Source organism: Euwallacea similis, chromosome 27, assembly GCF_039881205.1.
Source record: "Euwallacea similis isolate ESF13 chromosome 27, ESF131.1, whole genome shotgun sequence".
NCBI classification, from domain to species: Eukaryota; Metazoa; Arthropoda; class Insecta; order Coleoptera; family Curculionidae; genus Euwallacea; species Euwallacea similis.
The window spans coordinates 1415347-1437060 of record NC_089635.1 but is presented as its reverse complement, the minus strand read 5'-3'; the positions used below and the strand labels follow the sequence as shown (position 1 = coordinate 1437060).

At 35.1% G+C, this 21714-nt stretch overlaps 1 protein-coding gene across 5 annotated transcripts in view; it reads right to left on the bottom strand.

Moving 5' to 3' along the window:
* Positions 1–21714, bottom strand: part of cnc (cap-n-collar) — a 53346-nt gene that overhangs the window by 1753 nt on the left and 29879 nt on the right. For all 5 annotated transcript variants that reach the window (XM_066402745.1, XM_066402744.1, XM_066402747.1 and 2 more), the window contains exons 4-9: positions 12292–12425; positions 12060–12239; positions 9500–9749; positions 9202–9329; positions 8252–8354; positions 1118–2046 (exon numbers count right to left, since the gene is read on the bottom strand). In XM_066402745.1, the coding sequence (XP_066258842.1) occupies positions 1118–2046; positions 8252–8354; positions 9202–9329; positions 9500–9749; positions 12060–12239; positions 12292–12425 (1724 nt within the window). The remainder of the gene's footprint in view (positions 1–1117; positions 2047–8251; positions 8355–9201; positions 9330–9499; positions 9750–12059; positions 12240–12291; positions 12426–21714) is intronic.

Genomic DNA, 21714 nt, shown 5'->3' with positions numbered 1-21714 from the left:
CGGAAGGTTTGGAGCACAAAGATTCTTTAAAATATATTTCTTCAATAAGGGTGATTGCTTGCTTGTACGAACTCTAATTCAATGGATCTAGATTAATTATAAAATAAAGGCCGAACGAGGTAGCATACCTTTGAAAGTCAGCTGAAAGAGTGATAACCCGGAAAACTAGTGGTCGCTGGTTTAAATCCCGCCAAAGGTGATGGTTTCGTTCAATAAATATTATCACAGTCCGCTATGCCATTACACCGATATACGTTTTGAATGATCTATATTTCATTAATCTATATAGTCTTTTTTTTGTTTAGTGTAGTAGCTTTGTTTGCATTGAGCTATGGATATGTTTCAACTACCACACCCTTTGGATATGTACAATAACAGATATTGAGACGTGTAAAATATGTACATACGTATATCCGAATATCTATCCGTTTGTTTGGTAATATGCACTGTAATGCAATTTTTTTCCTGGCGAAGCGAGGCATTTGTGAGCTGCGTATTTCACTTATATCTGATTTCAATTATCTCAGTGTTTCTTATATTTTAATTTTCGATTGGTTCGACAAACGAACTTTGATTTAAATGAAATTGAAAGTTGAAAGTCAAAAGTAAAAATGAGTTTAAAAGAGTAAAGGGCAACACACTAACGTTCAGGTTCATCATACTTGAGAATGTAGAATGTAATATTTAATAAGTGACTTGACATCTGATAAAGCGTTTTTTCCTTGGTATACAGAGAGGAACCTCCCCCAAAGTGGTGATCGCAATAAATACCGGTATCTGGTGAAATATTACGTTAAGTGTGTCTAAAATAAATTTTGCAATCATCGTTGAACCATTATTATGTCCTATTTATTTGACTTTAAGTGTACTTATATCGAACTGATAATTCGAATGGATAAGAATGCCAAACATTTCTAAAGTTTAAATAAATATGCATATGGGACACCCCATTAGACATTACGTCTAAATAATTAGATGACATTTTCAAAAATTATCTGTTTTATATCTTTTCGTTTTTTGCAAATATCACCTGATACTTGACCTTAGTGTATGATACATGTAAAAATCTCAATATATTAGGTAGATGTCAGCCAGGTTTTTATACAGAACGACCTACCTGAAATACATGTCTGTATAGCTGCTGGTATTTGTCCTTCATACGTTTCAATTCTCCAACGGCATATTTATGCTCATTCATTACGGACATTTTTCTGTCTCGCATTTCTTTGACCTCATCAGCCAAGCTAAGGATTTGGTCCAATTTTCGTTTCCTGCAGTTCTGTGCTGCAACTTTATTCTTTCCTCGTCTTCTAATATCTCTGATCAGGCTGAGCTGTGCTTCGCTCAGATCGTATTTAGACAGACGCTCGTTGAACTCGTCCATGGGTAGATTAATTATATCGTCAACAGAAATCGGAATGTTCAATGCTCTGGCTCGTTTCTCATCGCGAGTCAAATGCTCGTCGTCTGATTTACGACTCTTTCCCTTGTCTCTGGAAACTGGTCTTTGCATGGCACCGGAATTCTCTGCAGGCAAGTGATACGTGTGATTGTGTTGGATATGGTCTACGGGGGTCCGAGGAAGGTGAGTGAACTCGGAAGAGCACGAGTATTTCACTTCGGGCATTTTTGCTCTGGAGGCTGCATTCTCTTGGGGGAAAGTGGCAGGGTCTCTATACTCCGAAAATCCGGATGTGTGGAACCTCTTGCCGTACATAAGATGCTTCTTTTGAGGAACAGGTGGCATGCGGGTATTTTCTGACAAGTTGGAGTAGCTATAGTCGAATGGACGATATTTGTTGTGATAATCTTGAGGGTAGTGCTCCCCATTGGTGGTGTGTCCAGAATCTGAGCCGTTATCACACCACTCTCCATCGGACAAAGAGGGGACTCGTTCGGAACCCATCGAGCTGACGGCACTGTCGCTAGATGTATCCAGGCGTTCCATGTCGTGTCGAGAGACACTGGTTGTTACAGGTGTCGTGCTGTTCATGCTCAAGTTGCTTACAGTGTTATTGCTTTCCAACATACGCATTGTGTACATCCCTGAAAACAAGACACACATTCAACTTCCTCTTGGATAACATTTAGCGAGAAGTATTACTCATGTAAATCTCTAATTTTACTTTTATTTGCGAAATTAATAAGGGCATATGACACAAAGCATGTAACTGTTTACCATAGGATTACTGTCAGGTGTAGGAATGAGTAGCAATATATCATAATTTTCTATTTACGCAATTACTGCCGAGTTAATACGTTTGCCAAATTCACAACGAATCGATTGAGTTGAAAATTTTAAGCGAACAATACATCATATGAATGATCATTTAAAAAAAAGTTTTAGACCTACATTTAAATTCAAGTTTTTACAAACTATACAGGGTGGTTACTTTTACAAAGCAGACGGTTAGGACAACCTAAACGATGAGGTGCAGGGTTAATGAAATTACTCAAACAGTTTATCATTTTAATGCTTATTAATTCACATTAAAAATAGATTTATGTTTGAGGGTTCGAATAAAACCGGCCGATGCTAAAAAACTTGGCCTACTTAATTTATTTTTTTTTTGTAGAAGTTTCTTAGTGTCTTTTGACATTGACAGCGATTTTACACGCCAATTGTCAATGTTAGTTTAAACTTTAACTATTCTTATGGATGTCATGGAAGTTTTGTCATTTTTTTTTAACACACAAGGGGTTTTCAGACATACTCGAGTGTTCTCACTTCCATAAGTTGTCTGATATTAGATGTCAGTATCTGTTTTCGAGTAAACATGTTTCCACTCTTTTAAAATATTTCACTTCACCCTGTATAATGATGAATCTGACTACCCTGTATCCACCTGACTAACTGTAATAAACAATTACTAGGAAATGCCGTAATCAGTTTGATCTAGTGTAATCAAAAAGTCCCAATTACAGGCTAAATGTATTGAAACTTTTCGTATTTACCAAGGCCTAATCCTACAGTGATAAAGACGCAGTTTAGGTATAAAGGAAGCGGAAACCTTTAAACAGGCTTAAGGTTTATATGTAAATTTGTTAATTTTAGCAAATTCATGATAAATAGAACACACAAGAAAATACGTTCGCAAAGTAAATACGTTACAAACCTAGATAAGGTTCCATTTCCACTGGAGGCATGATGGAATTTGATTCGGAATAATAAATCCTATTATCGTAATGGTCACGAACGCAAAGATTCATGGGCATACTGGCATTTAGAACTTATAGCAACGACAACAACAACAAATAAGACAACAACAACAACACATGATTTTCAAGAAGTAAAGGAACAGAGAGCAGAGAGAGAAAATTTCCAATTCGTTGGTTCTGTAGACTTGCGGATGCATAACTTCCATGAAACAAAATATAAAAGTAACAAAAAGCACGCTGCTTATGGTCCAGTCCGGCACTGTAGGGTTGAAATTTTCGATACTGTGCGTTGTAACACTATGAAACATCGAAAGCTAATGAGGAATTTTAATCTAACAACTGTTACACTCGCGGCGAGATATCCACTAACTTATCGTGGTATAATTTACTTCCATCATTTTTCCGAAGTTACTAAGAAGATTTACGTAGATAAAAAATAGAGTGATGATAACAGTTAAATTAAAATATTCGTTATCAAAAATAAGATAAGTAACAAGCACGGTAAACAGGACGAGAGCAACTTGCGCAGCGTTGCCAGACCGATTTTCTTCAAATTGGAAAAATAATTACTGATCGTTAACGACACCCAGGAACAACTAATTTGAATGTTAACGCTGATACGAACTAATTCTGACTGTTGGCTTATCTCTAACGATTTAAATGTAATATGTATATATGTATTTTTCTTAAACTTTATAATGACTAAGCTCTTTTCAGTTATTATCGATAAGTTAGCTCATTCTAGTAAACAGATTCTTTCAAACAAACATGACAAGAATTCCATTCCGTAATTCGACGACTTTCTTTAGATTTGGTCTCTTATCTCGTCATTTATACTTTTTCAGGAATCAAGTGAATCATAAGTTCCGTTACAAATCGACAATTGGGTCTCAGGTTGTGGAAGAGAAGCTGTACCAAAAATTTAAACAAAAACGCGATGTTTCATATATAAATAAGGAATTCGTAAAATTGTCCGTAATCGAGACACTTATTAAAAAACGTAAATAGACTTGCCAACTGATAAGAACAGAGGATTAGTGCTAATAACAAACAGGTTCTCTTTTGTTGAAATTCCAAATTGTTATTTTTTTGTTGGGAAAAACCTAAAAATTTCAGTCACAACAGTCTAAGCCGAGCATTTTTTAGTGAAATTGCTGACGAAATCCAAGTTACCTAACTTTTGGCATCGTTGACAGCTATGTACTTGTATAAACATTTATACGCCAGTTGATGCCACGTCTCCATATAAATGAAACCTATATGCGCATCTTCCATCAAACGTACAATTTGCTTTATCTCTCAATGACAGTGCTAATTTACTTGGCAATATTAGTGGATAAAATTGCTTTTGCAAATAAAAATAAAATGGTTTGTCTAGTATTCCAAGGATGCACGTATAAAAAAAAGGTTTATGAGAACTACTTGTTCAAGAATAGCCGGTACCACCTCGTATTCCAGTAAATGCTAACGCAAATTTACGTTACACTATCCATAGTTTGAAACATCTCTTGGTGTCAAAGTTATTTTGGGCATTGTAATGGTTGCTTTTTTAATAGAAAAATAGCATAACATGTGGATATCAGCGACGTTCAGCCAACAAGAATCGGTGCTTTAAAATTTACATGACCCAAAGCGTCCTGATACTGCTATCTATTTTGGGAAATTGATATATTACAATGTAATAAGTTCGTTACCACACGCAATGTGTTACATATGTGGGATACGAGATTTAACGCACATTTTGGCTCAGTTACTTTTTATTTGTCGCAAGTGTGAGTAATTACTTTTAGCATTCATCATCTAACTGTCGTCGCTTGTACCGTTATTTATGGCGGAGATTGCATTCTTTGATAGTCTCTCATTGTTATTATTTGTGCAACGATAATAAAACGGTTAATTTAATATATGCATTGAAAAAATTGGTTACTCTCTAACTAACTAGTAAAAACTTAATGGCAGGAAATATTCTCATTGTTTTATTGGTCATAGATTAACACGAATCAAAATGAAATAATTAGCAAATCAAATGTTTCAACTTACAGTAATAAAACATATAGGCGAAATATATCTACACCCAAAGGGTCCCAACATTGAATAGTGGTAACCAACACTGTTCACGCCGCACATTTTTTAAAAATTATCAAATGTTTTTTTAGAATCGTTAATTTTTGCCCGTGTAAAAGCACGGATAACGAGCCTGCAGCGCGATAATTTTACCATAGGCAAACGAGATATTGTCCACCTAAACTATTAACTCGTGATTAAATCCTGCGAAATAGTAATGAGTTAAGCAAATGGAAATTAAAATTACAGATAGTCGCAAACTTTACGGAATGTAGGCACCACCTGTTAGAAAACCGACACAATGCACTAAATGTTTGACTGGATCACACAGAAATAGACTCAGCCATATTTATTTTTATCTACATTCAACAATGACTTGGCCATTTCGCTTTATTATTTAGGTTCTTCTAATAAAAAATACATTAGCTAGTGACCTAATTTTCAAATTTTTATAACGTAGCACCCAACCTACGCGCAAACTTTGGTCAGTGTTTTTTATCAATTGTAGGTACTCTGTATTGTCTATTATCATTATTACTAGTATTTACTTCCCAGGCCATGGTCATAAAAATATTACGATTGGGGCAATGGAAAAAAGTTACATGATGTATAATTGAACTATCAGTGTTTGCATTAACCGCACGTTAAAATGAAAAATTTCTAAGAAAATTAGATCATAATTGGAATCTATTTTGACTAAATATGAATATCAATAGTAAATAATATTTTTATAAATCACTTTTATGTTATTAACTAACGCGAGATTCCGAATTTTGTGATGATTACTGTAAATATTCTAATTTTTAAAATAACAATTGATCAATTTACTAGTTCTTAGAGTGTAATTCTTGGAATGTGCTATCTAGGATTCCGCCACTCCACGAGTTGTTGATTGCGAAACTTTAGAAATATGCAAACTACCAGTTAAACGCGAACTTTTTTGCATTAGATTGTCAGGCGAAGATTGCAAACCTTATAAAAACTAAAAAGTTTTTAAATGATCTCCGGTTACCTAGACTAGTCAGCAGAGTAACTGAAACTTGGTAGGTATTTAAGTTGAAAACGTCACGCATTTGATAAACAGTAACACACACTGTGAACGCCTAAAGTCTGTCCGAGAAATAGAACCAAAAATAAGGTTTTTCTTAACTTTTAAGTAAACCTTAACTTAAATGTGCTTTTACTTAACTTCGCATAAGTGACGATAAAGCCGTTTTACTTAAAAATTAAACAAGTTTACATAATACCACGAATCTGACTGATATTCAGACTCTATTTGACTATTTATATCGGAACATAATAATTTGGCTCTCAATCGTCGGAATGGAAATCTACTACGGACTGTGTGTTATCTAATTCAGCAACAGGCACCTAAAGCCTAGCTGCTCTACGACTAATGCAAATCACTTATCTTCTATGATAAATTATTTTTGTTGCCCTTGAACCCCATCCTAGAAAATGTATGGTGCCTCAATAACTATTACAGATCACCTAGCAAATTCAACTTTCTAAGGAGGCCAATTATGTCGCTTAATGAGATTTTGTAACAGTACGATGGGCGAATTTTCAATCTTCCTAGTTTCTGAAATTTTAGTATTTTGTCAGCTGTGTATCCACCTAGGATATGTCTCAGCAATATCCACAGTGTCATCGAAAAAAGGACAGAAAAGATAGGGAAGAAATCAGAAAATACGCAAGCAAATGTGCTTTGCAGTTGTTCCACTGATTTTAATAGTAAGTAAAACAGAAAATTTGAGTGGTTAATTTGAGGTGCTAAACAGAATAATTTGCTTTGAGTGATGGTATCCTTACGGATATTGAACTATACGGTTTGCCTCAGTGAGAAAAGAATTTTGCGGACAAATCTTCACAATTAGCCTCCAATCAAAGTCACAGAAAAACTAGAAATTCACTACCACAGTCCAGACGATTTAATTAGATTTACAGGAGAAGTTGATGAAACAGCTTCCCTTACTTTCTTGGCAGGTAATGATTTTCAGTATATGGCATCCCTGGTGGAGATTTAATATCCTAGATGCGATCGTAACCCCCGAGAATTACCTCCAATTTTGGCCCTTACACGATCCAACTTTCACACTCGGCCGAGTGAACCTCGGGATCAGTGCCAGACCTCAAAGCATTAAGAACCAGTGAATATCGACCCTCGTTTAAACACCACCATAATGATAGCCAACAGCATTGTTAAACTCAGCTAGAAATTCAAACCTGTAACATCATAGGACACCTGTCCGATGCAATTTCGACGATCTGAGCCAACAGCGTCCAGTGTTGAACCTGACCGTAAATAAGGTGTCCCCATTCGAAGAATACAATTTTAGTTTTTTGCTGGTCGTCTTACCACGGTCGCGATTAATTATATTATTTAAATTATTTCGGAATGATCTGTTATCATAGTATTTTAAGAAAAAATAGCCTTGTTTTTATAGCAAATCAGGATTTTCTATGTTTGCCTGCCTAATATGAATTAGCGTAAAGAATTAGAAAATGCACCTTAAAAATTTTTAGGATATATTACATGTCCCACCAGAGGTTCCATTTTTCATATTGCTAGGTAGATTAGATCCCTATAGAATCATAGTTATCATACTCGATAAATATATTTTCTCATCAAATGACAATTTTCTTCTTCACAAATCTAGAGATGGTGAGCTTAAAAACTGAATGGGGGTTTTTTAGAACTTACGCTATATCCAAAAACACAGACAGTCTGGAGAAATTTAATGTGAATAAGAGATGTCGGAAACGGTAGCTCAAGGCGTAATTTAAACTTTTTTTGGAATGTATTTTTACTAAAAATTGGATTAAAGTGCTTAATCATCGCTTAAAAATTAAATCACAAGACCTTAAACATCCTGTATATTAATAACTTTTATAGCTTTGATGTGTAAAACTAGAAAGGGAAAATAAAAATTTTCAGTGTTCTATTACCTGATGATCCCATAATGGTAATCAAATGAATTTAAGAAAAAACTTGATAATACGCTGAAGTATGGTGACCTACTCTTACCTTCATTCATGGCCATGTCCATCAACTGCAAGTCTTCATCGTTTAGCAGGTTCGACAAGAACCCATCACTCTGGTTGCTGGCGAATTCGGAACCAGTATTATTCTGAAAATAAAATTGATTATAGTATAAAAACGTAAATGATCGTGTATGAATGCATTGATTTGGATTTATTCGGTTGAGAAGTTTGAATCAAATTTACGTTAATTTTACATATATAAATATCTAAACATTTTATAACAGAAAATTGGAATCTGCATTAAAGGGCCCTTGAATATCTAGAGTCGTGTTTTAAGCAACTCAATTTAAAGGGAAGTGTTAAAAGTACCTGTGACAATGCGAAATCGAAAGCGTCCAGCGTAAGAACATTGAACATTTAAATTTAAACTCATAGATGGTGTAGATCCTATATAGAGATAGAGGATGAGAAAAGAATGCTATTGTGCAGATTGTTTGGTTCAACCATCCACATCATTGTATAATATGTAAAGAATGACGAATTTATATGCTAAACAAAAACAGCAGAAGGTGTGAACATTGTTAAATGATTACGTAAGATTACTTCAATTAGCAGTAAAAAATGTTGGAATGCATAGGAAAATATCCAGGGAATGTATCAACAGAAATGATTTGTTGCAATCCTTGGGTTCCTAAGATTACCATACTGATGACATATTAAGGCCAATGGAAACCAACCCAGCATAATATTTACTATCTGATGATCAATGAAAATAAAACGAACTAGCAGTTTATTTCTTGTTGATAATTGCAGTAATATTAAAAAGATGGGAAATCTGCCATCAGACAGAGATATCATAATTGTAACTGAACAAAGAAAACGCTTAATCAAGAAATAAATACATTTTCATTTTGATAAATCGAATTACGTATAAGAAACAACAGCATTAAACCCAGGCCTTTTTAATATTAACCAAAAACCTCAACTTTTTACCTGATAATACATCATATCGCTTGATGGTGGTTCCAGTTTATAATGCGGAGCAGCGCTAGGTTCTCCCATGGGTTCGCTGCTATTCGTGAGGTTCATCGATGTTGCAACTGCATTTCCAATGGTTCCACCTAAATATTTCCATGTTAAAAATGCTATATGCAAACAATTACTCACATAATTCGTGAAAAGATAATTAATTAATAAACGACTAGCATACAACCACCAAACGATGCTTCAGCAATTTAACGTAAAATGTACTTTAATTTCAGATTAACAAGCAATGTGGTATAATACGAACCTAAGTTGCCATACGGCATGGTACTGTTTAGGTCACCCATAGGCGTCGGAAGCGAGGCATTATGCAAAAGTACGCCTCTGGTGTCATAAGTGCTGGCAGGGTGTGCGTGCGCATGGGGGTGCCCGTAGTTCGGAAGGGCGTGGTGAGCCCCGAAGGGGTGTATCTCGCTGGGGTTGGGGAGGCTTAACAAATTTGCCAGGTCTTGCCAACGCTGCTCCATGCTCACGGTGCGCACGAAGGGCATGCGGCTCTGGAAACAGGCAATCGTTATTTTTTGCACGATCTGTCCGGATAAAAACTCCAAAGGGATAAAACAGGAATTTCGACAGGGATGGCTAGATCTTACGATTTCGTTCGTTAATATAATAAATTAAATACTTTCTTCTTTCAAAATTTACTCATGAATATCTGGTACAAATAGTTAAATATATTCATCAATAAACAAATAAGGCAAAATTGTCTTAAATAAAACAAAAACCAACATAACAAATCGATAAAGATTTCTTCTGAAAAACCGTTTCAATGATCATACAGCACCAAAGTTAGAAACTATTTGAAATAAACCCAGTCAATATCCGGTGTATGTAGCTCCCGACCGTGATCAGTGTATATGTTGAGTTGCCAATATTCGGGTGTTTTTATTATTATATTCGATATGTTTATACCGTTATTAATCATCCTCACACGCTGAGAAAAATGTAATCCATTGAATTTTTTCGAAAATACAACATGTTTAATAGAAAATTTCTCAAATTCTAGCAGAAGTAATGATTTTGATCGCTTTTAAACGAGTTATTGTGCGTTAAATTCAAATACAAAAATATGTGTTTTATCGAAGAATTAAAGCTAAACTTCTTGTGGAATATCCTTTACATAATTCATACAATGATTACTGCTTTTATTATTTTAGCTTTAAAGAGAGCGTTTCGTTAAATTAAATTAATCGGATAAGCACTTCACTCGGTTCTAGGAAGGTTGAAGGTTGACTTTTCTGATTGCAGTACATATTTATTGTAGCAAATTGAACTATTTAAAGAAACTTCTTCAAGTTAGTACATTGACCTCAACATACAATCTTATTATTCGATAGGAAAAAAATGTATGCCTACCCAAGTTCCACTCATTCATTAATAAGTTTTATCCTGATTTTAAGCACACTTCAGTTTGACAGGTAAAAAGATAAAAGTGACTTTGTCGCAGCGGGATCCACAGACCTTCCCACGAAACACATTGTTGCCCTTAAGTTACAGCCCACAAGCTAAGTAAATATTTTGGTACCGGTACCACAATGCAGATCGTTATTCCTCCCTGTATAGATTTGATTAAGAGTTTCTGGATTTATTTACTTTGGAAATTAATTAACGTCGGTTCAGAAATTTGTAATCTTCAGAGTCACAGGAAAGCCCCAAGGCTTAATTTAAGCTTTTGATCGTTTTAAAAATAAAAGGGCTTATAAGTAAAATCCTATTAACCCTCCCTTGTTGTTTTAACAAATTAACCGCATGCGGTTAGGGCCCTTTTGTGAACTTTTACCATTTTACACCTGCAGTGACAGTTGGGACAGGTACCGAACAATGCGACCATAAAAGATGAATGTGCCGATGATGGCACTTTAAAACCTTAACAGGATGATAATTTGACAAGAGGACCCATAAGTAACAAAAGGAGCCACTACCTCAGACTCCACAGCTCATTTGTCATAATAAAAATTTACTTTTGAAATTTTTACCAGCCATCCCGAAATGGGTTTAAAACGTAACTTTGAAGGAATTATCTGTAGGTATTTCAAACGTACCGCTGGGACTTGGTCGTAAACTGGTTGTTGTGTGTGTACGTACCCATTAGAAAGAATTCAGATTTACATTATCACAGAATATAATCCGTAAATTGAGGAACACATTAGTTTCATCTGAACCAAAATACGAGCGCGTGAATGTGTAGATGCGGAATATGCTGATGTTAATCTAACAAACATATCAAAATTATATCAGGATGTTTTATCTATGGTAGCTTTCAATAACATCTCCAACGAAGGTTAAGAAATAAAGGTACTACTGATCATTTCCCTTGAGAACAGATGCAATTTTTGTGTAGTAAAAATATATGTGCAATATTATTGTATGAATCAAAGGTATGGTTGACTAAAAACTGCTTTGTAACTGTTCATTCAACAAATACTATGGTTGAAAGTAATTAGGCACGAATTCAGTAGAGGTAATCACCTGTTAAATCTATAAAATATTCTAAGTGAAAGTGTTCTTGATCTTCAAAAATTCCATTATGTTTTATTTGATAAAAAGCCTGCATGTGACTGACTAATTTTCACAGAAAAAACTAGGAGGGATGTAAAATATGTCGCAATTTCAATGTTAGGCATCTTCCGCGCTGAAACCAACCCAACCGTTTTTCGTATACCATTTTGTATGTCATGGTTGAATGTTTTTCTTATTTCATGCGTCGGTGCTTTTGACTGCTCATGAAGACACGCTTGAAGAATACTCTACTTCAAACCACGTCGAACTTTTTCTCGATCTAAAGATGATGAAGAAAAGGAACTTACTTGGAAGGCAGCCCTGTGGTGAGGGTGGTGAAACTGGGGTGTTTGAATCATGTCGGCAAACAAATCAAACTCGTCCCCTAATTCGTTGCTGCTCGCATTTGCTTCTGAATATTGTTCCGCTGCTTTCTTGTTGCTCTCCTCAAGAGCCTCGAGACTCGCTAAAAGTCCTGAGGCGTTTTTCTGAAAATCCCAAATTCCCCATTTGCTCCTACTGAAGATACTAAGCGTATACCTGCGAATCATCGTCAAGATCCACTAAACGCAGAGCCTCATCTAGAAGAAATTCTGGTAAGGGTAAGCTGAGGTCTTCTAAGTCGCATGAAGAATTTGTCTCTGCCCCGGGTTCACCTTTTATCACATACTCTCCTACAGAAAACAAAAAATGTATCTAATACCGAAAATCCGTAATGAAACGAAAATAAAATGGACTAGGAAGGTATCGATTTAATTTTGTATAAGCAATTCCTCTGCCATGATACACCCGGACCGAACCCCAGGGGGTGCGGCTAATTATTACAGGTCTCTATCATCATAAAAGTACATAGAGAGCCTAGAAAGTAGTTCGCTTAATTACCATGACGTTAATTAATATTGTTATTTGTTGTTTAGGGATCGCTTGGTTTATTAAACATTGTTCGCTGTTAATAAAGACCATCCATTATAAGTAAGAGGTCGAAACACGTATTAACAACACTTGAAGTTGTTGAGGAAAATAAAAGAGAAATAAAATCGTAGGTAATCTGGAGTCAAAAACCTCGTATTTCACATGATCTGTTAAGGCAATATAGCTACAGATATGAAATATGAAAATCTGCTCCTAGAATTAACATTAACGTACGAAAAATGCGCAATGAAATTCGTGATTTTTAAGTCATAATATAACTTAAAAATCACCCCTTCTCTTTTCTATCTTAAAGGTGCAAGAAATTAATTCTACGCATGAGCACAAGACATTACATGGTGATCATTAAATTATATCTTCCAAACATAGCAGCATTTCGACCAAATTCAATATAATTATAATTATACACGCCATTTTACTTTGAATTAACGGGTTATTAAAACGTGAAATTGCCCATTGTTTCGTTGTTTGGAATTTACTAAGGGATGCCCGAGTGCGGCCATTTCCTACGTATTTGGTTCAATAAAATAACCTTTACAGAAAAACTTCTTTCGTTTTAAAAACCCAAAAAGTTCCCTAAAATTATTTAAACTCTGCATCCCACAATATGTGAGGAGTCTTTTGTCATCTGCAAGCGTACATCATCTAGTAGTTAGTAGCCATCGTCGAATTAAGACACTCAGATTAGCAGGCCTTTTGCGGAACCAAGGGTATTAACATCTGAAGACCTTGGTAATTTTTTTTATAATATACGTATTTCATTTTGCTGCCTTCGTTGGTCGTTGTGTTTCTATGTGCCAATGTAAAAGGAACAATTATTACTAACAAATCATCGATGTGCGCGCTCTAATAACAAAACGTTTCACCAAGGATGGGTGCCCCTCGAATCTAGAGCAATCTTTAGAGTGTCGACGGAACAAAAACAAATACTTTTCATTTAGTTACACGACGCGAATTTCTACTTTCTATCTTAGTGTCTTTCAGCTTAGAAGTATCCATTGACAGCAATTTTATAATATTAGTTGTTAGTATGTTATCCGTTTAACCCATCCCACTGATGGGAAAATTAACTAGGAGATAAGCCACGCCCAATTCGTTTTGCAGTATTCTCGATTTTTGCGCCTGCCAGAGTTTAATAACACCTGACAATAAAGGAGGCTAGCTGAGACGAAACTTCCGCATTTTCAACTTGTACCAAACACGTTAGGTTCTAGCGACTTAACTATCTACAACTGCAAAAGGCAAAATGCAATTATACGTTTTTCCCTGAACGACCAGGATATATTGAGATACGCGAGCCGATAAAGTTATTGACAGCTTATAAGATCTATTAACTATTCAAATTAATACCCGCTCTCGGCGTATAAGTAATTATTTTTACAATCAGAAACTTGATTGCATGATTCGGTACTTGATTGGGTGACTAGCAACGCATGCTCGGTATAATTTGTTTACCCTCTTTGGGCTCGCGAGAGTCGTGTTTTTTTCGAATCTTCCAAACGCTACGCTGTTTTGATATTGCTATTAACTTTACTGATTGCAAATAACACCTGGGTAATTAGTTGTAATAGGTTAATAACCGTTTTGATTCCCTGTATTGCAATTTGGTCTCGATTTTGTTTGAGCGTGATCTAAAAATTGTATGGGAAATGTATAACAATCACAAATTTGAATTAAGACGTAGGTGGTGTCACCTCAAAAAAAAAGTGGTGTCCTAAGACATGTGTTCAAACTGAAGAAGGCGTTGCTAACTAGGGTAAGCGAACGTGTGAAAGAGTTTAAAGACAGAGCTATGAAAGGCGAAAACATGTAGAGGGCGGGAACAGCACGTTGCCATAAGTCACAACGCCAAAAATCTATATTGCTTATTTTTTAAAGTTAATTCTAGAATAACTTTAAATTACACAATTCGTAATTTTCGGCTTATAATAGTGAAATAGGTCTTGCCTCAAAATAGCCAAGTTTTTAGAGAACAAGGTCCGATGTCGTCTGGCAACACTTATGTTGAATCGCTATTGCTGAAGAACTAACTTTTAGAATCAAAGAATTAAGGTGAACAAGTTTAGAATGACAAAAAACTCTGCCGTCGCCTCGAAAAATTCGAAAAAGGTGATTGTCTAAACACTTTCGAACCACATGTTCAATTTGAAGTAGGCGTATTTATGTAGAAACTGTAGTGTCAGGGATATTGAAAAAATATATGTAGGTTGGAGTCTCAATAGAGCCGATAAAGGCTGACAAGCGAAAAAGTGATGAATCCGTGAATCCTCTTAATGCGCATGCGCCGTAACCGCGGTACGAAATTTTATTTAACTGTGACAAATTTTAACTCCGAATGGCAAATATGCACCTGCTGTCACTGGATTTGTATGTTGATTCAAACAATAAAAATACAAGTTACACAATGTGAGATTTTCGACTTAAAATAATAAAATAACTGGCTTGCTGTTAGTTTAAATAGAATAAACAAAGGTACCAAAATATGCAATTGCTCCTAATCTGTGTAAGTGCCTAATAAATTGCATAACGGAACGTTTCTTCATATCGCATGAGATTGCGTCGTTGGAAGATAAGAACACAATTGGGGTTATTTATTATATTGTGTATTTTGAGTTAATGTTTGAGGAAAGTGTGATACAATGGAAAATATTATGCGTAAGTATTCAAGAGTGATAATAGTTTTTAAATTTATAAAACTACATTGAATCTTTTCATGAAAATTGAACCACCTGGTTCTAATTAAGAAACAAAGGAAAATGGCAAACGGGTGTGGAAATACTTGATATGAAATCTCGAGAGTTTTTTGAAAAAATCATATGAAATGTATCAAAAAAGTAACTTAGTTCGATAAATCCATGTACAAAACCGATACTTCAACGTGCGTTTTGGATCGAAATCCCAAAATATCAACCAAACACACATCTTTACCAATATACTACTTTTTAATTCACCTTTCGGATTTCAATTCATAGCTTCTTCTGGCAATTAATCCTGACAAATAGTATTTGAACACTGTGAGCAGCACTGTAATCACGTAACACCGAAATTCGCTTTGAAAACGGCAAAAAACTGAGACGTCTTAAAATGGCACTGAAAACCAATTTAGGAAAACCTTTCGTCGAAATGGGTCCACCGCGAACGACCAAACAATGGGCGAGAAAAAAATAATAACTGGTCGAAAGCTGAACATAATGATAGCCCGACGGGGGAATCAGCGTGACTAAAAGGCCTACCTGCATGGTATCTTTCCCCCTCCCCCTGCGGCTGTTTTAAATTAACTTCCATCCCATTGGTCGGACCCAATAAAATGTAACATATTTATGGGCCTTTATTTTCTCCACCCCAGTTCATGGTCTACTTTTGCGTAATTACAATGGCCGACGAATATCCGATATTATCCCTTGGTTTTTCGGTTAACTTTTCGTACAGCTGTTTCCAGTTGTCTCAATTCACCACTCAAAATTGATTTCCTTTAATCTTTTATTTAATAGACAGATGATACAGACATTATCACATCCGATAACCAATTTACCATGCAAACAATGCATATAACTCGGTGAAATTGTAAGTGTCTTCAAAACAAAGATGATGAAGTATTTTAAACTGATGCTTTTATTTAAATTTTGTGCGACCAAATGCCATTATATTTTATCGCAAAGTTTGAAATGTATACTGATAGTGAAGTTTGTTCATATTAAGTTGGATCATGCTATTAGATCTTTATTCAAGAGTAACCCATGAATCATTTTGAATATAGTTCTAGACGCTAATAAGAGACAGGTAGATAATCCTATCAAATATTTCATATAAAGGTTGAAAATAAGTATGTACATCAAAAGCACTTATTATAGAACCGTGAACAGTTGTATGTAGTATGGGAAAGTGCAATGGAGTATAGTGTATGTAATTTTACTGTCTGCAACAATGAACAACAATAGAGTGCAACAATGATGCATCCATTATACATATATTATTTTCTATCAATTTGTAATTATTTTCATTTTTTGATAGCAAATAGATAGTCCAGAAAAATGTTCTCAAATCAAAGTCTAAAACCACAGTTTCTAATAATTGTATTTCAAGTTTCCCTGAAACTTAATTTTGGAACCTTTTTAGGCCTTTCAAAGGAGTTTTTAGAAAGAGGGGCGAAAAGATTAAAATGTTAATATCGAAAAGATGCAGTACTCTTACAACAACTAAAATGTTTTATAATAAAATAAGTTAGAGAATTCATTGCGCAATTTCAAAACCAACTATTTTTCTTAATTTACCCAAAGAGTTTAACTAGTCACGTCGTCGGAGATGTTTCATACATTCTGCATTCACTTCGGGGTAAACCGCAGACAATTATTATTTAATTAATTGTTGCAATGCAAGAAACAAGCAAGGAAATTGTACGTTAAAAAATTAAATAATCCCAACATTTGACCATTTTCCATATGTCGCAGCTCCACATGCTTTGTTTGATCCTCTGAGTTAACCATAGACAATTAAACCGTGGTTGAGGCATGTACTAACTATAAAAAATAAATTGATTTCACTTATTCAAATGAATTCCTAGTGTCTGAATATGTTGCGGGTAATATCAATACAATACAATTACCTCTTTGAAAAATGACTAGACAATTTTTCTGCTGACCAAGGATGACAAGTTCAAAGAAATTTCAATTTTATTTTGGCACTACGCATATAACGGTCCGGATTAACAGGTGCAATGTAAATAATTGAATAAGCTTTTATTGTTATGTTTTTACTAGGCGTACCGCCTTTTAATGCGGTATATTATGTTACAGTTTCTTACCAGACAGTGAGACTTATTTGTTGATACCGTGTACACACGATTAATAAAACATAAATTGTCAATTGCGATAGGATAAATAACTTCAAAAATACCATGTGCATCAACAGCTTCAGTTGGCCATCACAAGCGAGCTTTGCTTACAATATTATAATTATTATTCTTACAAAATGCCCAGTTGTTCACAATGAACATTTTAAGTTAACAATTTTATCAACGTGAAAATCAAAACAAATAATTTTTTTAAATAACTGGCTAATTTCAAACCAACATTATGCAACAAGATAACGGTGAAAAATAATGTTATCTGTTATCCAGGGATTTTTATTATTTTGCAACATGTGAAATTGTATAAAATTCCGTCGTAGTTTTAAACAAAATTGAGATTCTCAGAGTTTTCTTCGATTAACATAAGAAATCGATGCCTGTTCGACAGTTCTTTAATGAAAATTAAATTCGCCTGTCTATAGCACACTATTAGTCACTTTATTATTATACGTAAGCGAAACGGACTTGTCATAAAATAGCAGATAAGTGCTACTGAATGCTACCTTAAAATCGAAAAGATCAGATTTCTGACGCCCAAGTACCTCAGCTTTAATTGCCTTAAGTAAGGAAAGGTTTCGTTAAAAGGAAATTCAAAGTTACATGCCAGAGAACTACTTATTACATTAATTGATGTATTTTTAATATAGTTTCCTCGAAACGGTTTGCTGTCATAATTCCGATAGGATTCAGTTGCCACAATTTCTGAGTAAAACAGGCACTTGTCACTGTTTTGTTAGATTGGCTAGGGCACATAACAATACCTTATCTAATAATTTTATCTGGCACATACGAATGAATAAAAAATTCTAGTTCAATAGAATTACCCAAAATGAAGCCATCACGAATCGGGGAAAGTAAAGGTTGTTACTTTTGGAGCTATTATAGATATTATATTTACCTGGAGGTTACAATAGTTGGGAATACAAAAGAATTAACTATATATACGCCAGGTATACAATTATATAATCCAATATACGAATATATTTTTACTTATTTGCTTCATCAGCATGTTTCAGCAATATTTCCTATAACAGTTCTTTGATGGGTATCTACATTGTCGCATAGGGGTTATTTTCGTAGCGAAAAGTGCACGCACAGTGGTGATGAAAATGGAAAAAACGCGAAAATTTTAGAAACGAGAATTTATTAAACGAAGAACCGTTGCTTCCCATTAAATTTATGTATAAGTTTTATCTAAACTTGCAAAAAATGGAGCTCAAAGTTAATTACGTACAATTAAGGCGGGATGCATTATTAAGGACCAGTTTTCCTCGAACCAGCCACTGCGTTCAAAAAAATAAAATTGAGCATATATTTTCTTGGACCTGAAAGCCACTTACGCGTAGAAGGAATGCATCATCAAAGAACACCGCCAATGGGAACCATTTTGTTCTCTCTATCTTTCTTCCTCGATGGGTCTGCCGCTCCAACTAACCGCTAATGAATTTGATTTGAAAATTACATCTGCCAATGGTCTCCTCTGGTCGCCAGTGCCGTACACTAATTTTCTTGCTTCAGTTTCTTCCATGGAAATTTCAATAGTTCGAACGAAAAGCCTAAATTATATATCGCACGTAGTTCAGCTTTGGTTTAGAACAGATAGAGATAGGCGGCAAGGCCCTATGAAGAGTGAAAGCACAAGCCTGTACCAACGACATGGCAGTACTCTGTAAGCAATAGATCAGATAGTTGCATCTCCAGCAATTATTCAGGGAGTGCTGGATGTAGTATGCTAGTGCGAAGGGCAAAAATCTGGCAATTAATTTCAAGAAAATGGTTGTTGCTCAGGTGAGTATTAGCATGAGCATCGACGCGGTCCCATTTTTAGAACGGAAGGGCGTTATGTATTACTGCGTGTACAGCCTCATTTGGACGACAAAGATACATCATGCGCCCTCGGCGTGTATAAAACGTCAAACGTCACGATGACGTTACTGAGGAAATAATGTCACCATGTAATGTCATGTCATCTTGGTTCTCAAAAAGGCCGGACCAAATTTCAAAAAACCATGCTACATCCACTTCCAAGTTATTGTGTATGAACTTAAAAGCGTTATTTCGGTATTATGGTCACGAGAATTCGGTGATTGACTAACTCTGAAGTTTATTAGGGGTATAAATTTTAGTCTTAAGTGTTTGATTTTCATGTGTTTTTACACATCTAAGTGCACGTGAAAATGCGCACCTATGATTAGCGTGTGAAAAATCACAATCGTAGAAAAATTTATTTTCCTATATTTTGTGAGGTTTTCTAGTAATTTATGATATTGATAAATGAAACGTGATTCCACACTGAACGAATGGAAAACACTAGCAGGATCTTGTTTTCCATTTAAAGAATAATCCCCTCGAGAAAAAATGGGAAAACCTTCTGCAGAAACAAAATGCGGACAAACCCAGTCCCAATAAAATCAAAATTCTGAAGTGTCGCGGATTTACCTTTACGCTGTATAGAACCGACGTTTTTTTACCAAACTAGGTATGACAAAACAGTTGTGAAGCATAAAAAGACAATTTACCACTGTTCTCGGTCGCCCTTGAAAAACCATTGCTAATGCGAAACGAGAGAAAGGATTTTTTCGACAAAATTCGTTATGGATCCCTCAAGTTACAAAATAAAACAGGAAATTAAAAAGGATTTTAAATGACTAATAAATAGGTTTGCTTTCGTTTCTAGAGGATTGGCTAGGCCTGTCCTTTATCGGGTTCGAATATCGCATACCCAAGGAAAATGAATACGATGTGAGTCTACACTATGCCGCCTTGTAGTTTTAAGGTATGATTTTGTTCAAGTTAAGATGTTAATTTGACACCCTTTATACAGCCTGTCGCCGTTCTCCGAAGCCATTTAAAATGATTCTAAATAAAGACCCAAAATTTGGCGCTACTTATATGATGCTTCGAAAAGATTATTATCTGAAATGTTATTAGACAGTCTCAAGTGCCTTTCGAGTTCTCTTAAATGTGGCCTGCTGTCATCAACGTCACCCAGTGTTTATTTACTTTCGTGGCCGACCATAGAAAACGTAATTTTTGACACTTTGCCCACTACAATGGAGTGATGGCCCTTTCGTAGTTGGATTCACGTCGCGCCGTAACAAGTGCTACTTGTCCTTTTTTCGAAGAACACTTGTGAAGCTCTGTTATGATCAGGTAATTATTTTGCTTTCAGAACAAAAACTAGATTCCACTTATTTTTTATTTGTTATATTAAACTTATTTAAATTGAACATTTTTGGCAGGTTTAATATATTTATAAGTTTTTCATGGAAGAGGAAACGCGTCTGAAGAAATTTTGAAGTATCAAGACGAAACAACTAAATGTCTTCTTATGATCTAAACCAGATTATTAGAAAACATCATCGAAGAAAAAAGTCCACTGATGCTCCGTTCCAAGATCATCCATAGCATATGACTATAGAAGACAAAGAAGGGTTTCCTCGTTTCCCGGAATCTACAAACACTGTAAGAAATGGACTGAGGAATTCAGATACCTATAGGAATCGACGTGCTGCCAACAATATAATTGTAACATGAAAATAAGCGAAGAAGGGTAGTACACGCCCGCGAATATGTAAACGAAATTAATTCGGAGGGTTGTATTTTCTTGGGGAAAATATTTCAATCTTGTAGTAGAGGAAAAGTCCGTTTATTTAGATCTAATGATTCAATATTCGATGCTAGAAACAAACCAAAGCCCAAGCTTTTTTGTTAACATTTGTGTGGCGGATAACTTTGATTAGTTTAACCCAGGGGTTTGTTGACCATGTGAAGGAAGATTAATGGATTAATGAATGCCCTTTATTGTTATGTACTGAACTGATAAGGTACTATCTGTTACAACCCTAATGAAGGTGATTTCCCTTTCCAACAAGATAACGCATCCATCGAGCTCATTGGAAATGCTCCTTACGAACAAGAGTAAAATGACCAAATACTAAAAGGCACTGTTTTAAAATGTCTATATTTTCCTTATCTTTTTTCTATGAGATTTTCTGCAAAAACTTCTGATGAATTTAATAAGCAAACTGCTCTTCACATTTTATTACTAAATCTGAGAATGCGAGAGCAGGAATTAATCCTGACTGTAAGCCATTATTATATAAGGTGTTTCAGATTTTATTGCGCAATTTTCAATCACATATTCTACGTCCGAAAATAACCCTCGTTTGCTATATAAACTACAT